General features: G+C 33.1%; 1 protein-coding gene, 1 long non-coding RNA gene and 1 pseudogene across 2 annotated transcripts; all 3 read left to right on the top strand.

Moving 5' to 3' along the window:
* Positions 1-2,339: 2,339 nt before the first annotated feature.
* LOC129356851 (uncharacterized) lies at positions 2,340-8,363 on the top strand. The gene is made up of 3 exons (XR_008605462.1): positions 2,340-2,532; positions 3,637-3,732; positions 8,314-8,363. It is a non-coding gene; the product is annotated as an uncharacterized LOC129356851 (long non-coding RNA).
* A 554-nt stretch (positions 8,364-8,917) lies between these two features.
* On the top strand, positions 8,918-11,336 carry LOC129356850 (protein NLRC3-like). Its single transcript, XM_055026396.1, has 2 exons — positions 8,918-9,535; positions 10,998-11,336. Exons 1-2 carry the CDS (start codon positions 8,986-8,988, stop codon positions 11,330-11,332), a joined length of 885 nt encoding a protein of 294 aa, XP_054882371.1. The 5' UTR covers positions 8,918-8,985; the 3' UTR covers positions 11,333-11,336.
* A 547-nt stretch (positions 11,337-11,883) lies between these two features.
* On the top strand, positions 11,884-18,368 carry LOC129356849 (NLR family CARD domain-containing protein 3-like; annotated as a pseudogene).
* The last annotated feature ends 2,654 nt before the right edge of the window (positions 18,369-21,022 follow it).

Here is a 21,022-nt window from a genome sequence, read left to right as displayed (position 1 = left end):
AGTCTGATTCACACTTTCTATGCAAAATTCACAAAGGAGCTTTTTGCAGGTTTCTGGTTTCAGAAAGGCTCCGTGACTTTATGTGAAATATAATAAAATAAATAAATGCAAACCTTTTAGTTTTAGCTGTTGTTTTAGTAGCTTATGGTAATGTATGTATTTTTTACATTAAGAGCACATGTTGTATTTTCACTTTATGTTACTTTACTATTTAAAGAAATAATGTGGGAGATTTGTTAAAACTTATTGATGATCAAAGAAATACTTTCAAACACACAACTAACTCCAAATGAAATGTATATAGAGAAACATTATCTAAATAAAGATAAGAAAGATACAATATCATCATTTTTTTGTGCTCAGCATTAAAACTAATCTAAAGGATTAAACAAAAATATAAAACTTCAGGAAATAATGAAGTTAAAAAACTGGATATAAGCTTCAGCATAAAAAGTAAAACTAAAACATGAAGGGTCATGTCTATGAAAAAAAGCTGGAAGTGATAATGAGTGCACTAAAAAATGTGAATTGCAGAACATGTCTGTGTGTCCTTTGAAATTGAAGCTGTCCTTGGATGACGTTTTATTATCATGTGAATGTGGTTTGTCTAAACCTCTGCAGTGAAATGTCTCTACTATAAAACTACTATAAAACTACTTGTAACCAAAATAAAGTAGCTTGATGCAGTCATGCATATAATTCACACCACAGCTACTGCCAACTACAGTTAGTCTGAGAAAAAGCAGGAACCTTGTGAAAAAACAAGTTTCTAAATAATATATCTTAATCACAACAATCACTATAAAATAGGCACAACTTATCTTACATTTGCTTTCTATAATTAATCAATATTAGACTTTTCTTCATTGGATGTAAAAGTTGCTGCAGTTTTTCTGATAAGTCTTCTCATGTAATAAAATAGGACATATGATTACAGAAGACAAGGTAATGTTAGCAATCTAGAAATGCATGTAAGCTCAACGCAAAAGAATAAAATCACCACAATCTAAACTTCAATAAAAAGTTCCTAGAAGTTTCTGAACTGGAAACTTATTTTCTTATTGTAAATAAATCACTTCATAAGTAAATCATTGTAGTGATTTACTAATGAAATGATTAACAAGTCTGTAGGATTTATTGTCCCAGTATCTTATAATGCTATTATTTTATTGACACTTATCGTGAATCATAATCTCTCTTTCCATAAAGAGCAGAGTACTGTCTTTGTTCTGAGAGGAAAACAACCTGCTGAATACTATCAATCAATCAGTCAATCAGTCAATCAAATTTAATTATACAACACATTTCAACAACAAGGGAGTTCAAAGGGCTTCACATCATAAAAACATGTCATAGAAGACACAGGCAATAATTGAAGCATAACATATTTTCTTGTGGCAGCATTAAACTTCAGGATGTTTCATTTATGTTTCAAAAGCAGCTGCTAAATCCATTTCAGACTCTGAAGAATATAGAGAGGAGAGTACAACCATGTCAAGATGGAGAACCAGTTTTTAGATATTAAAAGCTGAAGGATCTGAGTTGGTCACATCTCACAAAATGAGGGTTTGAGCTTTTGATCTAATTTAAAGATATGGCCTCATACAGCTGTGTTGATATTCTTTACATTGTTTTAGATAGTTTTTTTAAGTATGAATACCTAAAGTAAAATGCTTTTAAAAAAATATGCTTAGATATTAATTGTTTACTTCTGTCTTCCACATTTACATTTTACTCCAGAATTACGAGCGACTTTCAAGTCCAAGGATTTTATTTTATTTTGGATATTCCATTCTTAATAGAACTAAATAAATAAATAAATTGAATGTATTATTTTGTCTCCTGAAACTGTACATTCTCTATATTATTCTGGAAGACATAGGAAACATGGACCTGCTATCGGCATGTTTTGTTATCATTACTGTGTTAACAAGATATTACACATTTAGTTCTTAAAGAAATAGAACAGAGTTCATTGATCAAACTTTTTATGGCACCAAAAAAAAAATATATATATATTAAGACAACGCAAAGCAGAAAATAATATAGATTTTTTTGACACAAGGGAAATGCAGAATAACACACTTTGATGTGAATTTAGCATGAACGAAATTGTAATGAATACTTAGGAGATTATAGAAGACATGACCTGTAAGAAGTTTGTTATTAGGGTAGTTTTGAGCTTAATCTTTGATTCTCCTACTGAAAGATTTATAACAGTAAATGTTCTTAGATTAGATATCAAGGCCAAAGTTCTTGTACTAATGCTGTTAAATATTAACTTTTCTCTTTGGAATAAATCTGGTGACAGACTTCAGTCATCAGTCAGAAGACTTTCATACAGATCTTCTCCTTTTCATAGATTTATGCTTTTCAGGCGTCTATGACTGTGTTTTTGCAAGAAGAAAAAAATACTGAAGCAAGATGTCTAGTATGAAGTAACCTATGAAGATAAAATACAACCTTACTGAAAAGTGAGGAGCTCTAAAACAAAATGTCTGCAGAAGAGGATGGGATCATGTCAGGTGGGAGGTAAGTGAAGCTTTTTTGTTTTAAGTCTTTTCTGAAAAAGGTCCTCAAAAGAAAAGTAATAAGTAATGATAAACTGATCATTATTATTAAGGATTTTCAAAAATTACATCTTAAAACTTAAAGATTGTTTTATTGAAAGACTAATTAGCAAAGCAATTCCATTCTCTGAATCTGTAAACTTTGTTTCCATGTGCAGCGATTTGCCTAAAAGTAGTTTTATATTACACATAAATTTAGTAGTGTCAATGTGGCATGTTTGGAAAACCCCCCACAAATACTATGGTTTGTTTGTAGACACTGTGTGACATTAGTCCAAAAGACTTAATTTAATTTATTTGAACTTCTTGTTAAGATTTGCAGAAACAAATGTACAGATTGAAGAATATATAGTAGTACAGATTTAAGTTAATGAATAATATCTGGTTTTTGTTTAATTCTGTCCAAACAGCTTTTTTTGAAAGAAAAATCTTTTATTCTGAACTTTACTTTCTCATCTGTTTTTGTTTTATTGTTGGTTTTATTGAACACGGCCCAATTTACTTATGGCTGTAACAAACGCTCACAGATCACCTAATTTGAAAATACCCTGACAATAGCACAACATGTCAATATATACAACCTGAAACAAAAATATTAGTCTCTTAATATCCTTATTATTGTTCTCTTTGTTTATCCTAATGATAAAGTTGAAGCTGTTTAGAAAATGAGAAAAGCCACGACAAAAACAAGTTGACATTTGAGTCAACAAATGTTGATTCTGAAAGAGTGAATACTTGGTTTTCCAATGATCTCAAATACATGGAAATAAAAAAAAGGTGTTGTTCTTCATTAAGTGTGCCTTAATGACATTTAGGGTCTTTGTAATTTGCAAGCACAATAAAAGAAAAACAGACATTAATTGCTTTTGCAGAAATCAAAAATCCTTTTCCGCTCAGTTAAATATTAAAATTATCCACTCTATCATTAATTTATCTTTTGTATTTAATTACATTAATTCAATAATTTTTAATTAGATAAAAATAATAATAGCATTTCATGGCTGAGCAAAGCATTATGTTTGTTAAAGCTTGTCATATAAAATACATTTTGCTGTTTGTCTTCTAGCTTACCTCGGCACCAAACTCCAATCTCTTCTTCAGTGAGTTTAAAAAGTGACAGATCCAAGGATGAACCTTTAAGGTTTGACTATGAAGATAAACGGTAAGACACTTTGGTAATATTTCATGCATTTTCTTAGTAAAACACAATAAAAAGCAGTAAAATGTACAATGATGATATAGTTAATTCTGCTCAAAACATAGTTCATAGCTTTTGAGACTTTTGAAAATGATTTTAATCCGCAGAGCATTATGTTCATTGTGAAATAATCATGAAAAGAAAAGATAAAATGATATAATTTAAATAAAAATTAAGTAGATAGCTTCAATTCAAAAGGTATGCCCTGTTCTTTATGAGTTTGTATGATCACTTTAAATAAAACAGAAAAACATGCATCAAACAACTTTCACTGGAAAAAAAATCAGAGTCACAATCTGGTTTATTGGCCAAATTTGTGAAATACTGTTGCAGTCTGAACTTATTCTGCTTTGGTATAAATGGTCAAAGACCTTTCCTTGAAGCCATTATTTCCTAATTTAATTAAAATTGATACTCTTGGTAAGTGAATTCTGGTCAAAAGATAGTCAATAGTTTTTTAGACTTTTGAACATTATTTTAATGCAAAGAGCATTTCTGGAAACTCTGCTTTCATCTATCAACTTCAACTTTTTGTATTTTTTGCATTTTCACATAAAATGTTCACTTGATTTTTGTTAATTTCTCATTTGTTAAGCATTTACAGTATAGCTTGCCTACATTATCTGCATTATGAGTCGGATCAAATAATGAACCAGACGTGTGACCGAAAAGTTTCAGACTCAAGTTGTGTGGGCATGTAGTTTCATTAGCAGTGAAATAGAAAAATAACAACATTCTCAGCAATAACTCAATAATTTATAATAGTCATAGGCCATAAAAGATGCAGCTTGTATGGCTGTATTGATTATGGAAAATAGTCATTAAAGATGGCATCTTTTTAGGCCCACTGGTTCCACTGGGCCAAAGTACTGAAAGAGTTCAGGTATTGGGAGTTTTGTCTCTGGCATTCTTTTTTCGCTGGATTCTTGTTTATGTTCTGCTGAAATTAATTTTATTGCAAAGTGACTCGAGACATTCATTAATTACTGCGACATAAATTGAATCATTATTGATTTGGTTTTTTTTAAATGTTAATGCAAAACAGAAAAAACATGATTGATTCATTACTTACAATATTTAAAAATTAGTTTTATGCAAAAGTGTCTTTTTTCTACCCTAAACGGACAATTATCCTAGGGGAAGCAAACCCTTAATTTCAAATATTTTTAAAAAATATATATGAAAGTGTGTCATTTTAGCCCAGATACATCGGAAAATGGAAATGAAATAATTTCCAATTATATACATGAGTCTGCCCATTTAGCGGATAATTTAATAATTTCTAATTAAATATAAATATAACTAATAATTGCTGTAGACAGGCGAGAAGAGCATTATTTATTGCAACATTCTGACTTTATTCTATTAATTCAATCTGGAGAGACTCAGACACAGAAAGAAAGCAATTAGAAAAGTTTATTGACAGCATAAATTAAGTTTTTGGCGCTCAGGCCCCGGCTAAGGACATCGAGCTATGATTGCGATGAGCTCGGATGAGCATTCCCGATGCTGATAGGAATGTCATCCCCCGGGACCCGACCTGTAGGTCGGTGAATGAAGTATGCCTGGAGAGCCAGGACAGTGGAGGTGCAGAAGGGCTGGAGGTGGGTTGAGCGCAGCAGCGAAGCGGAAGACGTCTTGGATGGACGTCCTTATCAACTGCAGCGTGGTCAGTGATTGGCCGTGACATGGCTTGGTCCAGTGATGATAGGTCGTCGGTGATTAGCGGGATGCGGCAATTAGATGATGCAGGTTGGACTAAAAGTCTTCCAGTTTGAATTTACGCCTAGGCTTCATTTTAAGAATGAAACTATTTTAATGGAAAGAGCATTATGTTCATTGGAAAATTACGCAAAGAAATATAAACAGAAACAATGACAAGACATAGTTGAAATAAAAATCAGGTGGATAGTTTTAACTCGAAAGTCATGCTCATAGGAAAACATGCATCAAGCAACATGCACTAATATTTTATTTGAAGATATAATTATTTCTTATTTTAATGTAAATTGATCTTCTTGGTATGTTTTGCAGAAATAAATTAAAAGATTGAATCATTTTTAGTAATACAGAATAAAGTTACCGATTTTTTTTTTCAATGTTTTTGTTTAATTTTGGTCATTCTGCTGTTTTTCAAAGGAAAATTTTTCACCCTGAATATTATTTTCTCAGCTGTTTTGGTTTTGTTGTTGATTTTATTAAGCATTGCACTATTTACTTTTGTGGACAGTACTTAAATGCACATCTAAATAATATTTACATCTGATAAAATCTGTATGCAATTAAATGATTACAAGTCAGACTGGGATTTAAATTTTTTCTTTGTTCAGCCATTGGAGTGAATCAGCCAAGAAAATTCAGGAAGCTTTTCATGTGCAACATCATGTTTTGGTCATTTGTATTTTACATAAAATCATTCTATGAAAATCAGGATAATAAAAGTGAAGATCACTGAATAGAAAAATAAATTTTTTTTTTTTGCAAAGAAACCTGAAACTGTGTGAGTCAAAACCAATTAGTAGAAAAATGTATGTAGCTAATCAAATAACAAAAGAACCAAATTATTATTTTTATTGGAAACATGTACTGCAGTGTTTTGGTTTAGAAACAGGTCTGGCACAAGGATCCAATATTCTCATCAAAGGACATAAAAGAAACTATTTTTTCTTTTGTGTTTAAGTTCACATGATGACAAAGAACCAGAGTCTCCTGGACCAACTGGTGTTATTACGTCTTACGATGTGCGAAGGAAAGATATGTCAGCAAAGCATTCACAGACTAAAAGTTAATTTGATACACAAAAACTCTTTGCTGTTATAAAACTAATTTTATTTATTATGTAATATAAGGTTTTAGCTCTGTTACACTGGTAGCCAAGTAACGACATTTCGTTGTCAAGATTCACCTTGTGTTTTTTTTGTACAATGACAATAAAGGAAGTCTAAGTCTAAGTCTCTAAGTCTAAGAAGAACATATTTTATAAAGTAACAAAATGATGCTGAAAAAGTGAGTCCAAGAGGAATGAGATCTATAAACCATGATGTTCTGTAGGAGATGTTAAGGTGGATCATTTTCTATTTCTTTATTAGGGAAGATTAACTACCAATCAGTACAAAACTGATGTGAGTCATCACAAAGTTTCTGTTTCGTGCACTAAAAAACTATAAAAGTGGTTGCTTAAACACTAACAGCCTCAATAATACGTATCAATTATTGAAGTTCTGTAATAAATTGTGATATAGGTGGATAATAGTGAAGAGATTTTGTAAAATATATATATATTTTTTATTTTTAATAGCAAAGTTTTCATCCCTTCTGATCTAAAAAGTAAGCTTACTTAACATGTCAAAGTATTTTTATCTAAGTTCCTAAGAGACTTAATACAATACATTCTTGAATTTTGAAATGACAATAAATGTCTTGTTTTAAGATCCAATGGCTGATTACTTAAAAGTTAAGTGAGGTTAAAAATACATTTATTTTAATTATGTTTTTTGTGTTTGCTTTGAGTTTGCATTACCTAGTCATATATATTCAAATCAAACTTTTAACATATTTTTAACACAAAACCACCAGGTTTAGCAAGTTTCTAGATGAAACTCTGCTATATCATCCAAATTTTATCTTTAGTATACAAAAGACATAGTATAGATGGCTTTCTATAGTATAGCTTGCCTACATTCTCTGCAGTGTGAGTGAGATAAAATAATGTGATACAGAAGTGACTGAAAACTTTCAGATTCAAGTCACGTGGGCATGTATCTTCATCCGCAATGAAAAGGTGAAGAAACAGCATCCTCAGCAATAAGTTTATCATTTATAATAGTCATAAGGCATTAAACATGCAGCTTTTAAAGATATATTATTTCTTCTTTTCTAGAATTTTGCTGTTTTATACAATTGTTATCATTTCAATGCCTAAAACTTATTGATCCAAGTTGTTTTGCCAACTGGAAGTACGTGATCGCAATTTTATCTATTGAAAACCATGGATTGATAAAATAAACATGTTCAGTTCAAAAACTGTTTTTGTTAAATTATTGAATAAATAGACATATTAACTCAACGACAATTATATTTAATTGTTTTAATTGGTTGCTTAGGTTATGTTACCTATTCATATTTTTACAAAGTGATATTATATCAGCTTTCAAGTGTTTCAGGAACCTCTTTATCATTCATTTCACTTCTTTGAAAATATACTTCTTTACAAATATGGACTGTCAATGCTGACATTATCAATGGAGATATCTGTGCTTCCTGCAACAGGTTTTGTGTTAAGAAGGTATTTTAGGTTTGAATATCTTCATGTTCCAGTCGGAAACTTTGTATGTAAAAAGAAAACAAAACAACAGCAAAAAAACCGATTAATTGCATAAATATTTTAAAATGTATGCAATTAATTGATTAAAATGAATACGATAAAATCCTGGCCCCAGTGAAAATAAATTACAAATCCACTGTTAACTGAAACATGATCACTACATTATGTCCATTTGAATAAATCTAAACCAAAAGAGTTAAATATCTTGTATTTTTCTGCAGTGATTCTAATGACATCCAACCTGAAATTCTGTTGCAGCTGACACAGGTGAGCATGACTTAAAAAGAAAAGGTTTTAAGTTCAACTGTCCATTGGCTTTAGAGATTAATGAATACATACTTTTAAGGGACGAGTTATGTGTCAAATTATATTTTTTAATTGTAAAATTTGATTTTACTTGGGGCTTTTTTTTATGTTGTTTCTATTGCCACCAGAAAATAAAATTAATTGCTTCTATGAAGACCAAGTTTTTTTTTTCTCTCCATAAATTATAAAGCCTCAAATCTTGTGAATCTTTAACCAGTATTGGTAAGGTCTTATAATTGCAGCCCCTAATAAAATATCAACAATACTTGATATTTCAAGGAAAAAAATGTCAATGGTGTAAACTAATAATAATTTGCTCAGGTGACTCTTAGTGAATTTTATCACTTTTCAGCTTAGTTTAAATTGCTACCCGTAAGAAATGAATATTAGAACAGATTATTGCTGAAAATATATTCTGAAGAGTGTTGGAAATCATTTGTATCAAATATGTTATGGTTATTCTATTTGTACAAAATATAAAAATTTAAATTTACATGAAAAAGAGATGAAGGAATGACAGGAGATGAAAAGAGATTCCTAAGAAGGTGAATAAACAGGAAAGTGACCCAAAACTCTCTGAGATAGTGATGTTTGAAAGTGGGAAAAAGAACCTAATCACGCCCAAGAATTTATTTACCAACAATAAATCTCTGATTTCCAAATTTACTGATATGTCCAAAAATGTGCGAACTGTTCTGATGGAAGGAGTTCCTGGTGTTGGTAAAACTTTTCAAACAAAAATGTTCATGAAGGACTGGGAAAACAAAAAATCCAACAAACACATAAAGGCTTTAGTGTCCCTTGAATTTGCTGAGTTGAATACAAAGAAGGATGAAGTAAAAAGCATGAAATCTCTGCTGAATGATTTCTTCAACCAAAGAAACGTTAGTGTTTCTAAAGATGACAAGAAAAAGATATGTTTCATTCTTGATGGTCTGGAAAATTGCAAACTTCCTCTTGACTTTGAAAACAACAAAAAAGTTAAAGACTTGAAGAAAGAAGCATCAATGGATGAGCTGCTAACGAATCTGATCAAAGGAAATCTGCTTCCTGAAGCTCATATTTGGATAATTTCTCAACCAAAAGGAGTTGATAAGATTCCTTCTAAACATATCAACAAAACTGTTCAATGTCAAGGTAAGAATATCCATCTAAATTACACTTAGATTGTACACAAAATGATCATTTGTGTTGACTATTCAAGACTTATATGATTTTACAAATTTTTATGACTTAAATCAATTAAAAGTAATAAAAATAATCCTGTTGCTGCAAATTGTAAAATAAAGAAGAATTATCATGGAAAAGCAAGCAGCTTCTAAGTAGACCAAGTTATTTTCTCCCTTACATTAAACTGGTAAAGCCTCATAAATATTTTATACATGGGTTGTTTGGGCAGCTCATCATTGACCCACTTTGTTTTTGTATTAAAAAATGTTAAAGGTTGACAGAAAATTTGAAAACATGTGAAATTGGAAGACATTATTGCTAATACTTGAGCACCAGCTAAAAAAGGCTCACAAAAAATGCAATTAAATATGTTCTTTGTAATTAATTGCTAATTAAGTAATCCGTCATCAAATTTTACACAACGTACTTTATGATGATCTGGCAAAAAGTAAAGAAAAGGAAAATAAATGTTTTTGTAAAATTGACAATGATAAAAATAATTTGTATTTCTAACTAAATATTCTTAGGGTACAAAATGTATCTATTTACTGTCAATTTTACTGTGTTATGGAATTTTCTTTACTCCAACCATTTTGCTTTTTTAATGTCTGCAGCTATCTGTATTTTACTGGTTGTGATTGGTTTTTATACTGCATAGAATTTTATGTTGTACTTTTTGCCCATTTAGTATGTTATTATTGATTCTCTTTTAATATATTTTAGATTTTTATATGTGTGCAACTCTATACATATTTTGATTGATTGGTCACTTTGCTGCTGTTACACTGAAATTTCCCCACTGTGGGACAATGAAAGATATTTCTATTCTATTGTATCAAGTTACACTCACAGATACAGAGTCAAGGAAATGCCAGAACAAAGTGGAGCTAACATGTATCAGATGTAAATGCACATGCTGCATATTCTTTGTTCACATATTTGCAGTCACATAAGCCTCACTGTGTGCTCAATGTGAAACTCTAAAAGATCAACTATATCTCTCCCTTAATTCAGTCGCTCTTAGAGATTTGAGTTGAGTGTATTTGAGCCGAGCAAGCAGTGGGTTTTAATACCTGATGCATATTTTGCTCTAATAGTCTCCAAAAAGATAGCCTTCCTATAACAATCACTAACATGCTGGTAAAGTAAACCAGCTTTGCAAGAACATTTTCCAAATACATCATTTTGAGTGAAATAGGGTTTGCACAATCCACAGGAAGTTACAGAAATTTGGAGGTGCACAAAAAACATATTCATTTAGTGACACTAGTTCAGTGGATCTTATTGTTATTTAGCTGAGTTCAACTTGTTGTCAGGAAGAAATACAAATTTTTACGCAATAATTCTGAAGGTAGTGTTTTTAACACTGCTTAAAATATCAAGTTATTGTTATTCCTGTTATTCACATATCATATTTTTTCAATGACAGGAGAGGCCAAGGAAGAAAAATACCTGAAGGAAGTCATTCTTGAGAAGGTGGGTCAACAGGAAAGTGACCCAAAACTCTCTGAGATAGTGATGTTTGAAAGTGGGAAAAAGAACCTAATCACGCCCAAAGATTTATTTACCAACAATAAATCTCTGTTTTTCATACTTCATGGTATGTCCAAAAATGTGCGAACTGTTCTGATGGAAGGAGTCCCTGGCGTTGGTAAAACCTTCCAAACAAAAATGTTCATGAAGGACTGGGCAGAAGAAAACTCCAATAAACACATAAAGGCTTTAGTGACCCTTGATTTCGCTGAGTTGAATACAAAAGGATGAAAAAAAAGCATGGAATCTCTGCTGAATGATTTCTTTAAGAAAAAAAATGCTGTTTTCAAAGATGACAAGAAAAAGATATGTTTCATTCTTGATGGTCTGGAAAAGTGCAAACTTCCTCTTGACTTTATAAACAACAAAGATGCTAAAAACTTGAAGGAAGAAACATCAATGGATGAGCTGCTAACGAATCTGATCAAAGGAAATCTGCTTCCTGAAGCTCATATTTGGATAATTTCTCAACCAAAAGGAGTTGATAAGATTCCTCCTGAATATATCAACAAAACTGTTTCTCTGTCAAGGTAAGAATATTTATCAACTATGTCAATTACTCTCAATTTAGCTACTGTACATTTTTATTGACTTTATTTAAGACATATGATTTTACATCATTGTACAACTTTACTTTGTCTGATTAGAAACATATGAACAACAGAAGAAGTTGGAGTCACGTCTGAGAAATAGATTTCTGAAAGAAATCACTGATGAAAAGATGAAACCAGTCATCCAAACCAGAAAACAACAGAACATATCATCAGAAGAGAAAATGGCTCTGAAGAAAGAGAAAGTAAACAAAACAATTTTCCAATAGTGAATCAACTTCCTGAGATCTTCAAAGATGTGAAAGAAAAGAAAACTAGAACAGTGATGACCATTGGAGAAGCTGGAACAGGAAAATCTTTTCATATGAAAAAAATTATAAAAGAATGGGCTAAAAAAGAAAATGAGAAAAGGTCATTTTTCACCTCAATCACAAGTCCATTCTCTAGCCAGGTAAAACCTGCAGAACTTTTGTTTCTTATTGATTTCTCAAAGCTCAACTTGATAAAAAATAACATCAGTTTCTTTGAGCTTCTTAATCACTTCTACAAGGAAACCAAAGATATCATCATCTCTGACTATTCCCAGTTAAATATTTTATTTATTTTGGATGGACTTGATGAATACCAACATTGTTTAGACTTTGAAAACAATGAAATCTTGAGTGATAGAGAACAAACATCAGTCAATGTGTTACTAACTAACCTTATAAGAGGAAACCTGCTGCCAGAGGCCAAGATCTGGATAACGTCTCAGCCTCCAGCTGCTGAGAAAATCCCTGATGGTTTCATTGACAGACTGACAGAAATACGAGGTAAGATCTGCAGATACAAATTTCTTACAATTAGATTGAACTTTAATGTATTTTCTGACATTTAAAACTGTTCCAGGTACCAGGATGTAAAATAAATTGGTACTTAAGTTTCATTTATTAAAATTAGATCAAGTTGATAAAAACAAACACAAAAAACAAATTCAAAATTCAAAAAGCACAAATTCCACTCTAAGTCTGACAGTTTAAAGAAACAATGATTAAAACTATCTTCATAAAAAAGGAAAATCAGATTAAAAAAATATAATTCTGAAAGAAAGTTTTGTACTCCACAAAAAGCCATTGCTAACAATTGTTTTTTTTCTCAGCTTCATTTGTCATATGATCTTGAGACAATATTATTTTCCGCTGCTCATTAAGTCCTTCCAAAGATGAATTTATTAATTTGTAAACAGTGCATTATCTGTGTATTTCTTCTTTTCATTTTTTTGCTTTGATATGGTGGACCTGTAGTGAAAACCACTTCAACAAATCATTCAATAAATCACTAAACACAACTAAAAATTGAAAGACCATAACATATTCATTCACAAATACTCATGAATAATTTTGTATTGCAAAGGTGATACAAAATTAGGTGTTGATAATAAGTCATTTTCAACACCTATTTCTAAGCTCAGCTGACTGTTGAGTTGGAGCAACAACCTTAAATTGGTGTTTCTTCAAGGTTGGAGGCTGAAAGGCAGAGCTGTTCCTTCATGCAGAAGTCGACGTTGCTTTACTAGTCGAATGTTACAACTTCTCATACAGTTATATTGATCCATTTCCAGATGTTTATTGGTCCACACATGAGCATTCACTCTTTCCATATCAGGTATAATATCCATATCAGTCATTCTTGGTGCATTCACTGACCATCTGCAACATAAAATATATAATTTTTAATTCAACCCATGACAGCAAGAACTTGGTTTGACAAAAATATATCCCACATATATTTTGAGTGATCTACAGCAACATCTGTAGTTTTAAGTTTAAATCTGCTGTGTGGTTGGATTTTCAGCATTAACATTACATAAATACCCCTATAACAGAAAATTGCAAAAGTTTAGTTTTAGTTTTTCATTTGTCACACTGGAACTGGCCAATGTTTGCGATTAGTAATCTTTTATTGTGTGTGTTTTAGTCTTTGTCAAAAGAATATATAAAATTGTTTCAAAAGTATTTAATCTATATTTTCTGTTTATTTATATTTTATTTTTCAGAGAAGCCTGATATCACAAGTCAAAGAAAACTCAAAAGTCAACTAAAAGATCAATTCACCAGTGTGTTTGAAGGGATTGATGGACAGAAGACCTCAGCTCTTCTCAGAGAGGTTTTCACTGACCTCTACATCACAGAAGGAGAGCGTGCTCAGAATGAAGCCATGGAGATTCAGGATGCACAGTTCAAGACAACAAATGAAGAAACATCTATTAAATATTGCGACATCTTCAAACCTGCAAAATATGATCAAAACATTAAGACTGTGCTCACCGTTTGGAGTGGCAGGAATAGGAAACATTTGCCTCAATGAAGTACATACTTGACTGGGCAGAGAGCGAAGCAACAGAAAACATTCATTTCATTTTTCCACTTCCATTCCGAGAGCTAAATCTGAGAGCAGATAAAGAATGCAGTCTAGAAGATCTGATTCATCAGTTCTTCCCAGCAATGAGGACTTCTGAAATAACTGACTATGACGAATACAAGATTCTGATTGTTCTGGATGGTTTTGATGAATGTCGTCTTGATCTTGAGTTTCAGTGAAACAAAAAAATTGAGTGATGTCACAACACCAACCTCGATAAATGGTCTGTTGTCAAATCTTATCCTGGGAAATTTGCTCCCTAAAGCTCAAATCTGGATCACTTCTCGACCTGCAGCATCCAACAACATTCCTCCAGAAAAAGTTGATCGAATGACAGAAGTGAGAGGATTTAATGATGAGCAGAAGAAAAAGTATTTCATGAAACGATTCAGTGATGAGAAAGTGGCTGAAAAAATGGTCATATGTGAAGAAATCAATGATTCTTAATATAATGTGCCACATCCCTATTTTTTGTTTCATCACATCAAAGGTTTTGAAGGACTTTGTTGAAAGAAACAAAAATGATGGACTGCCAAAAACTCTGACTGACATGTACACAAATTTCCTTTTGCTCCAGCGCAGACAGACAAAAGCAAAATACAACACAGATCAGTCAACCTCTGAAATCTCTGGAACCTCTGGAACAGAAACATCCTGTGATAAAACTAATGATGAAACAATCATGTCTTTGGGGAAACTTGCTTTCAAAGGGGTGAAAGAGAAGAACCTTCTCTTTAGTGAGGAAGATTTGACCAGTTGTGGGACTGATGTAACCAAAGCTGCTGTTTTCTCTGGGTTGTTAACTCAGATCAAACGTGAAAATCATGAGCTTTACCCTCAGAATATGTTTTGCTTTGTCCATAAAAGCATTCAAGAGTACATGGCAGCTCTTCATGTCTTCCACTCATTTAATAGCAAAGGGGAAAATGTGTTCATAGAACCAACTTCAGCATCCTCAGATTCAATTGCCTCAGAGTTTTATAAGAATGCAGTGGACATGGCTTTTGAGAATGAACATGGGGACTGGGACATGTTCCTTCGCTTCCTAGTGGGTCTCTCTCTGGAATCTAATCAGGATTTACTTCAAGATCTGATTGATAAGAGTGAAAAACACAAAGATGCTAGTAAGGAAGCAGCAGAGTACATCAAGAAGAAGATCAAAGAGAACAGTGACCCAGAGAGAAACCTTAATCTTTTCTACTGTCTTAATGAGCTGAATGACCACAGCCTTGTTCAGGAAATCCAAAGTGATCTTCAATCAAAAGAAAAAGATTTTGAAAAGTTTACTGCTTCTCAGTGGTCAGCTTTAACCTTTGTGCTGCTGACATCAGATCAAAACCTTGACGTGTTTGATCTTAAGAAATACCTGAAATCAGAGAAAGTTCTTCTGGGATTGATGCCAGTGGTCAAAGTCTCAGAGACTACTTTGTAAGTATTTTTATAAAACAGCTACTTTTACATTTATTACTATTTACTTTTAAGGCTGTCATAAATTAATATCTTCATACAAATGCCATACTTCCATCAGTTTGAACCTTGATGAAACAACTCACTCAATCATAATCTTCACCTCAACAAGAGAAAGCTGCAAAATATTAATGTGAAAATAATTTTAAGTTGCTTCCAAGTAGTGTTTACTATAGTTTCCTAGTTCAAAACAATACTTCATGTTACTTTCTTCATTGTGATAAAAATATTAATATTACACATGAGAGTTGGCTTTTGCCATTTGTCTAGTTTGACAACACAGACATGATAATTTATCTTTACTGTTGTTTAAAGCAAGACTTTTACTTTGTTCCTTCACTGTGATCCTTTGTTATTTTAGAAGAAAATCACACATGGGTTTTTCAATGTAACTTGTTTGTTTTCATGGATCTTTCTACAGACTGAGTTGGTGTGAGCTCTCTGAAGAATCTTGCGACGGTCTGACATCATCAGTGCTGACCAAACCATCCTCAAATCTCACAGTGTTGGACATGAGTCATAATGATTTGCTGGATGCTGGAGTGATGCGACTTGCTGATGGGTTGAAAAATATGAACTGCAAACTAGAGACTCTCAAGTAGGTTTTTATTAATGAAAGTGATACATTAACCAGTGTTATAGTTAGAAACTGTTTTGAGTTTATAAATTGGTTTGTCCCAAGACTTAAGGTTATTCTATGTGTTCGCAATTCTTGTTAGTGTTAAGTGTCAATAAAATACAACAGTCCCATTAAAGTGGTACTGAGAATGATAAAACTAAAGTTTAGAGACAAACAGCCCATGTATAAATTAAATAATTTGAAAGTCTTCCCTTAAGGGTGACAGTGGCTCAACCTCCCAGTTCCTATTCTGGAACCAGTAGGTTTTCAGTTTGAACACCATTGTGTTGTGGTTGTGGTAAAGACATTTCACCTGACTTTCCTTCTGGTGGTCAGAGGGCCTGATGGTTTATGACAGCTTCTCCTCTGTCAGACACTTTCAGGGAGGCTGTGGCTATAATCTAGTAGCTCGCTACCACTGGAGTGGAATGTGTGTGTGAATGATCAAATGTGGTATGAAACACTTTGGGATCCTATGAAACTGATAAAGTGCTAGACAAGTTCAGGCCTTTACCATTTAAACCATAATTGAGTTTTACACCCAATTATATTCAAAGATTATTCAATGTCATGTTAGAAGCAATGTATGAGAAAATAATGGATTTATTGTTATCAAAAATAAGCTGCAATATATTCTAATGTCTTAAGACACCATATTTTGGACTCTCATAATTTGTAGGCCATAACCTTCAAAATTACAATGAATTATTTCTATTCTTTGCAATTAATCTATATATCATACATACAGTATAAAATACTGGACTTTTATATCACAGTCAAATTTTGCTGAGCTCTATTTCTAATCCAAAATTGTGTCTTTGTGCAGGTTGGCAGGATGTCAGGTGACAGAGAAAGGCTGCATTTCTCTGGCTGAAGCTATTGAGTCCCATCAAAACTCATCTCTTAAACACTTGGACCTGAGTTACAATCATCCTGGAGACAATGGCATGAGGGCTCTCAATGCATTAGTTGAGGATCCAAGCAAGAAACTTGAGACAGTGAAGTGAGTAAATAAATCTGACATTACTTAGTACTATTATTAGAAAACTAGCTTAATTTAATGATGCACCATGTCTGAGTAGAGCCTTTGTAACAGCCAACATTTATTATTGGCTGAATAAAAAATGTTATAGTCAAAGAGCTGGAATTAAACTTAATACACACAGTGTGTGGTGAATAAGATAATAAGCTTTCATAACTTGAAAAAGTAGGAATGAACTATTATCTAAAGACTTTCTGATTTTTTTCCAAAATAAAATGAATCTTTCTTGTCTTACTGTGCACAGCTTCGACCATGGAGGACAATGTCGACTAAAACCTGGTTGGAGGAAATGTAAGCTGTTTTTTCCCCTCAACACTTTAACATTTTTGTATTACAAGATAAAACATGTTTATCTGAAAATGAAAGTTATAACTTCATCATCTCAAGGGTATTTAACAGGGTATAAATAACATATGACTTTATATAAGAAAATCACAAAATACTGTAAGACTCGTAATTCTCCAAATTTAACAGATTTAATATTTAAATTTATGGATTCATTATTCATATTCTGAAACTGTCAATGCTTAAATTTCCACAAAGCTTACTTAATTTTCTTCTTGAACACTTTCAGATGGTGCAGATCTTATGTTCGATAAGAACTCAGCAAACAGACGGATTGTTCTGAATGAAAACAACAAAAAAGCGAAAACTAATAATGATGTCAAGAAAATGGAAATGCGAAATACAAGTGATGGACGATTCAGGAGGACCCAGGTATTTGTGATAAAGGCCTGAAACGACTTTGTTACTGGGAAGTGGAATGGAAAGGCAGCGTGGGAATTGCTGTGGCATATAAAGATGTGGGTAGAAGCTGGAACCGTGATGGTGGTCTGGGAAGCAATGACAAGTCCTGGAGTTTGCTCTGCTCCGAGACCAAGACTGCGACCAAGACCAAGACCGAGACCAAGACCAAGACCAAGACCAAAACCGAGACCAAGACCAAGACCGAGACCAACCAAGACCGAGACCAAGACGGAGAGCGAGAACAAGACCGAGACCAAAACCGAGACCAAGACCGCGACCAAGATGGAGACCAAAATCAAGAACGAGAACAAGACTGGATACAAAGCCTTGCATAAAAACAGAAAAGAAGAAATCAAGTCCCTACATGCAACAAAATAGGTGTATTTCTTGACTGGGAGGGAGGAACTCTAAGTTACTACAATATAACGTCAGAGGAGAGAAGCTTGATTCATACATTCACAGCAAAATTCACAGCAGAGCTATTTCCAGCCTTCTGGTTTGAGAAAGGTTCTGTGACCTTGTGTGACCTGTAGATTTATGAGTGCACAAGTTAAAAAGACTGTAAGCATTTAGAGTGGTATGAAAAGGTGTTTGCCCCTTTCTGATTTCATTTTGTTGCATATTTGTTAAACTTCAATATTTCAGAACATTAAACAATTTACATATTAGTCAACGACAACACAATTAGACACAAAATGGAGTTTATAAATGAATGTGTTTATTATTACGAGAGGAAAAATTCCAGTGGTTTTCTTCTTGTGGTGTTTTGCTGGCATATTTTAAATAAGTCATTTTCTGATGGCAGAGGCCTGGCCTCTGACCTTAACTGAGATAGTTTTTTTGAATGCCGTTGTGGTGTCTTTTGAAACTTTTTTAGGTGCTATTCAACTAGGTCGCCTCTAATCAATACAGTATCAGATTAATTTTCCATCAGCTTTCAGCCTAGCTGTTCTCAGATTTTTATACTTACGTCAGGGGTAGTACTAGCAGCAAGTAGGGTTTGGCACCTAAACAATTTGATTGACAGCTGACCACATTGATTCATTGTCTCGTGAATTATTTCATTGAAAACTCCCAAAACTATTATAGTTTAGCTGTGAACTGCATACATGGTGACTGTTATCAGAGAGCTGCTTAGAAAGAAGCATCACCAGGAACTTGCATTAAGTTTTGCAGCAGAATGCATGATTTAGCAGTGTATTGCTCTGAAGAACGGTAATTATATTTATATGTATCGCTAAATAATCAGCTGATCAGAGTCTAGCAATTAATTTATATAAGACAAAATTAAATATCTGGGTTTATCTGAGTTAATCAGAACCAGAACCTAGAAGTTCTCCATCGCTGAGTGTCGCTGCAAACATCAGCAGACAGTTGACCACAGTTGCTGCTCACGTCCTGCCAACAGGAGAGAGGAACAGAGTGGATAATGGAAAACATCACCTCCTGGGGTAAAACTGAACCACACATTAATCAGTGAAGACTTAAATTGCCAGTGGAAAAAAAACACTTTTGATGAGTCGTCGCCACACTAATATTGCTGGGAAACTTCACAGCTGTTCAATGTTTTTACTATGTGAGGCTAAAGGCTTTTAAAGGCTGGAGATTCACTGAACAAGAAATGTGTTTTATGTTTGTGGCGAATGTGAGAACTAAAATAAAAGTAGATTCTAAAGCATCTCTGAAGGCTAAGTAAATTTAGACTGAATATTTTATACTATGTGAAACATTTTTTCTGCTGGATTTGTTATTATTTTATAGACAGGGTTCTGTACTTTTACTTTAAACCAGTCAAAAGTTTTTATTGTTTTTATGTTTTTATTATTAATTAATTTGTAATGCACATTTTAAATTTTTACAAATACAAGCATGTTATTTAAACTATTTGATCAAATTAATGATATGTTAATTGTACCTTTTTATTCTTTGTTGACAACAAATTTGCTGATTGATAAAAATGACATCTAGCTTTTTTCCCCTTTCCTTGAGAAAACATGTATTTTATTATTTTTCCCCCAAGACATTTGTTAAAATATATTTTTAACTTGTTCAGAGTTCAATACATTTATTTTTACTATATTTTAACATGAAGTAATTTAAAATCTTTGAAAATATAAACATGTGCTGTATAGTTAATAAATAACTATTTACTACAAAGCCCTGTGTGTGTGTGTGTGTGGGGGGGGGGGTGTGCGTGTGTGTGTGTGTGTGTGCGTGTGTGTGTGTGTGTGGGTGTGTGTGTGTGGGGTGGGATGAGGAGGGGGTGCATGTTTTTGTGTCTTTTGTAACAAATAGAGTCAGCTCTGAGTTCTGAAAACAGGTCAGGTCAGGGATTTTCAAATTCTGGCCTCAAGGCCCGATGACCTTCAACATTTTGATGTGTCCCTGATTCTACACAACTCTGTCCAGTGGCTGATCTACTAAGTGTGCAGTGAAGTTGTTGAGAGTCCTGCTAATTACCTAATTATTTGACTCTGGTATGCTGAAGCAGAAACGTATCTAAAATCTGCAGGACACCGGCCCTGAAGGCCTGGCTTTGAGGATCACTGGTTTAGGTGTTTCCCTTCTGCCGCATTCCTGACCTGAATAAGTGGGTGCAGTAAGCTGCAGAATGTAAATTTTATAAAAAAACAACTTTTTTTACATATTTTTTAAAACGTCCAGTATATTGTGATATCACAGGCCTCAGCACTATGCTCCCAGTGCTAACTAGAAATGACCAAACAGTCAGGAGGAGGGCGTCAGCGATGTCAATCATCCTTGTATATGACCTGCTCAACCCCGCTTCACCTTCTCCGTTTGCTCTCTTCTACCAGCAGAGCCTGTCATGTATGTTCAGCACAGTATAGTGAATAAACAGTTTTTCTGGAAAGGTAAGTTGATTTTTCACCATATGCACATTTAGTAGCGTGTTTATTGTCAATTCTAGTACCTTCTGATTGTTTTTGACCACCAGCAGTGCAGTCAGTCAGATGACAATAGTAGCCCTGGGAGAAGATGGAGAAGCAAAATCTTGTGCAATGAGGAGAAAATCAGCTGCACTCCTCCAGCTAAACCATCAAGAATATTTGTGCATGTAAAACTTCAAGCTCGTA

The sequence above is a fragment of the Poeciliopsis prolifica genome, unplaced genomic scaffold, assembly GCF_027474105.1.
Source record: "Poeciliopsis prolifica strain line A6 unplaced genomic scaffold, Auburn_PproV2 SCAFFOLD201, whole genome shotgun sequence".
Lineage (NCBI taxonomy): Eukaryota > Metazoa > Chordata > Actinopteri > Cyprinodontiformes > Poeciliidae > Poeciliopsis > Poeciliopsis prolifica.
This window is presented reverse-complemented; position numbering and strand designations above follow the sequence as displayed.

Bases quoted from the DNA above. Each gene is read 5' to 3' on its own strand.
- LOC129356850 (XM_055026396.1), top strand. From the start codon at position 8,986: ATGTTTGAAAGTGGGAAAAAGAACCTAATCACGCCCAAGAATTTATTT. The intron at 9,536-10,997 runs GTAAGAATATCC...TTTCAATGACAG, and splicing joins CAAAACTGTTCAATGTCAAG to GAGAGGCCAAGGAAGAAAAA.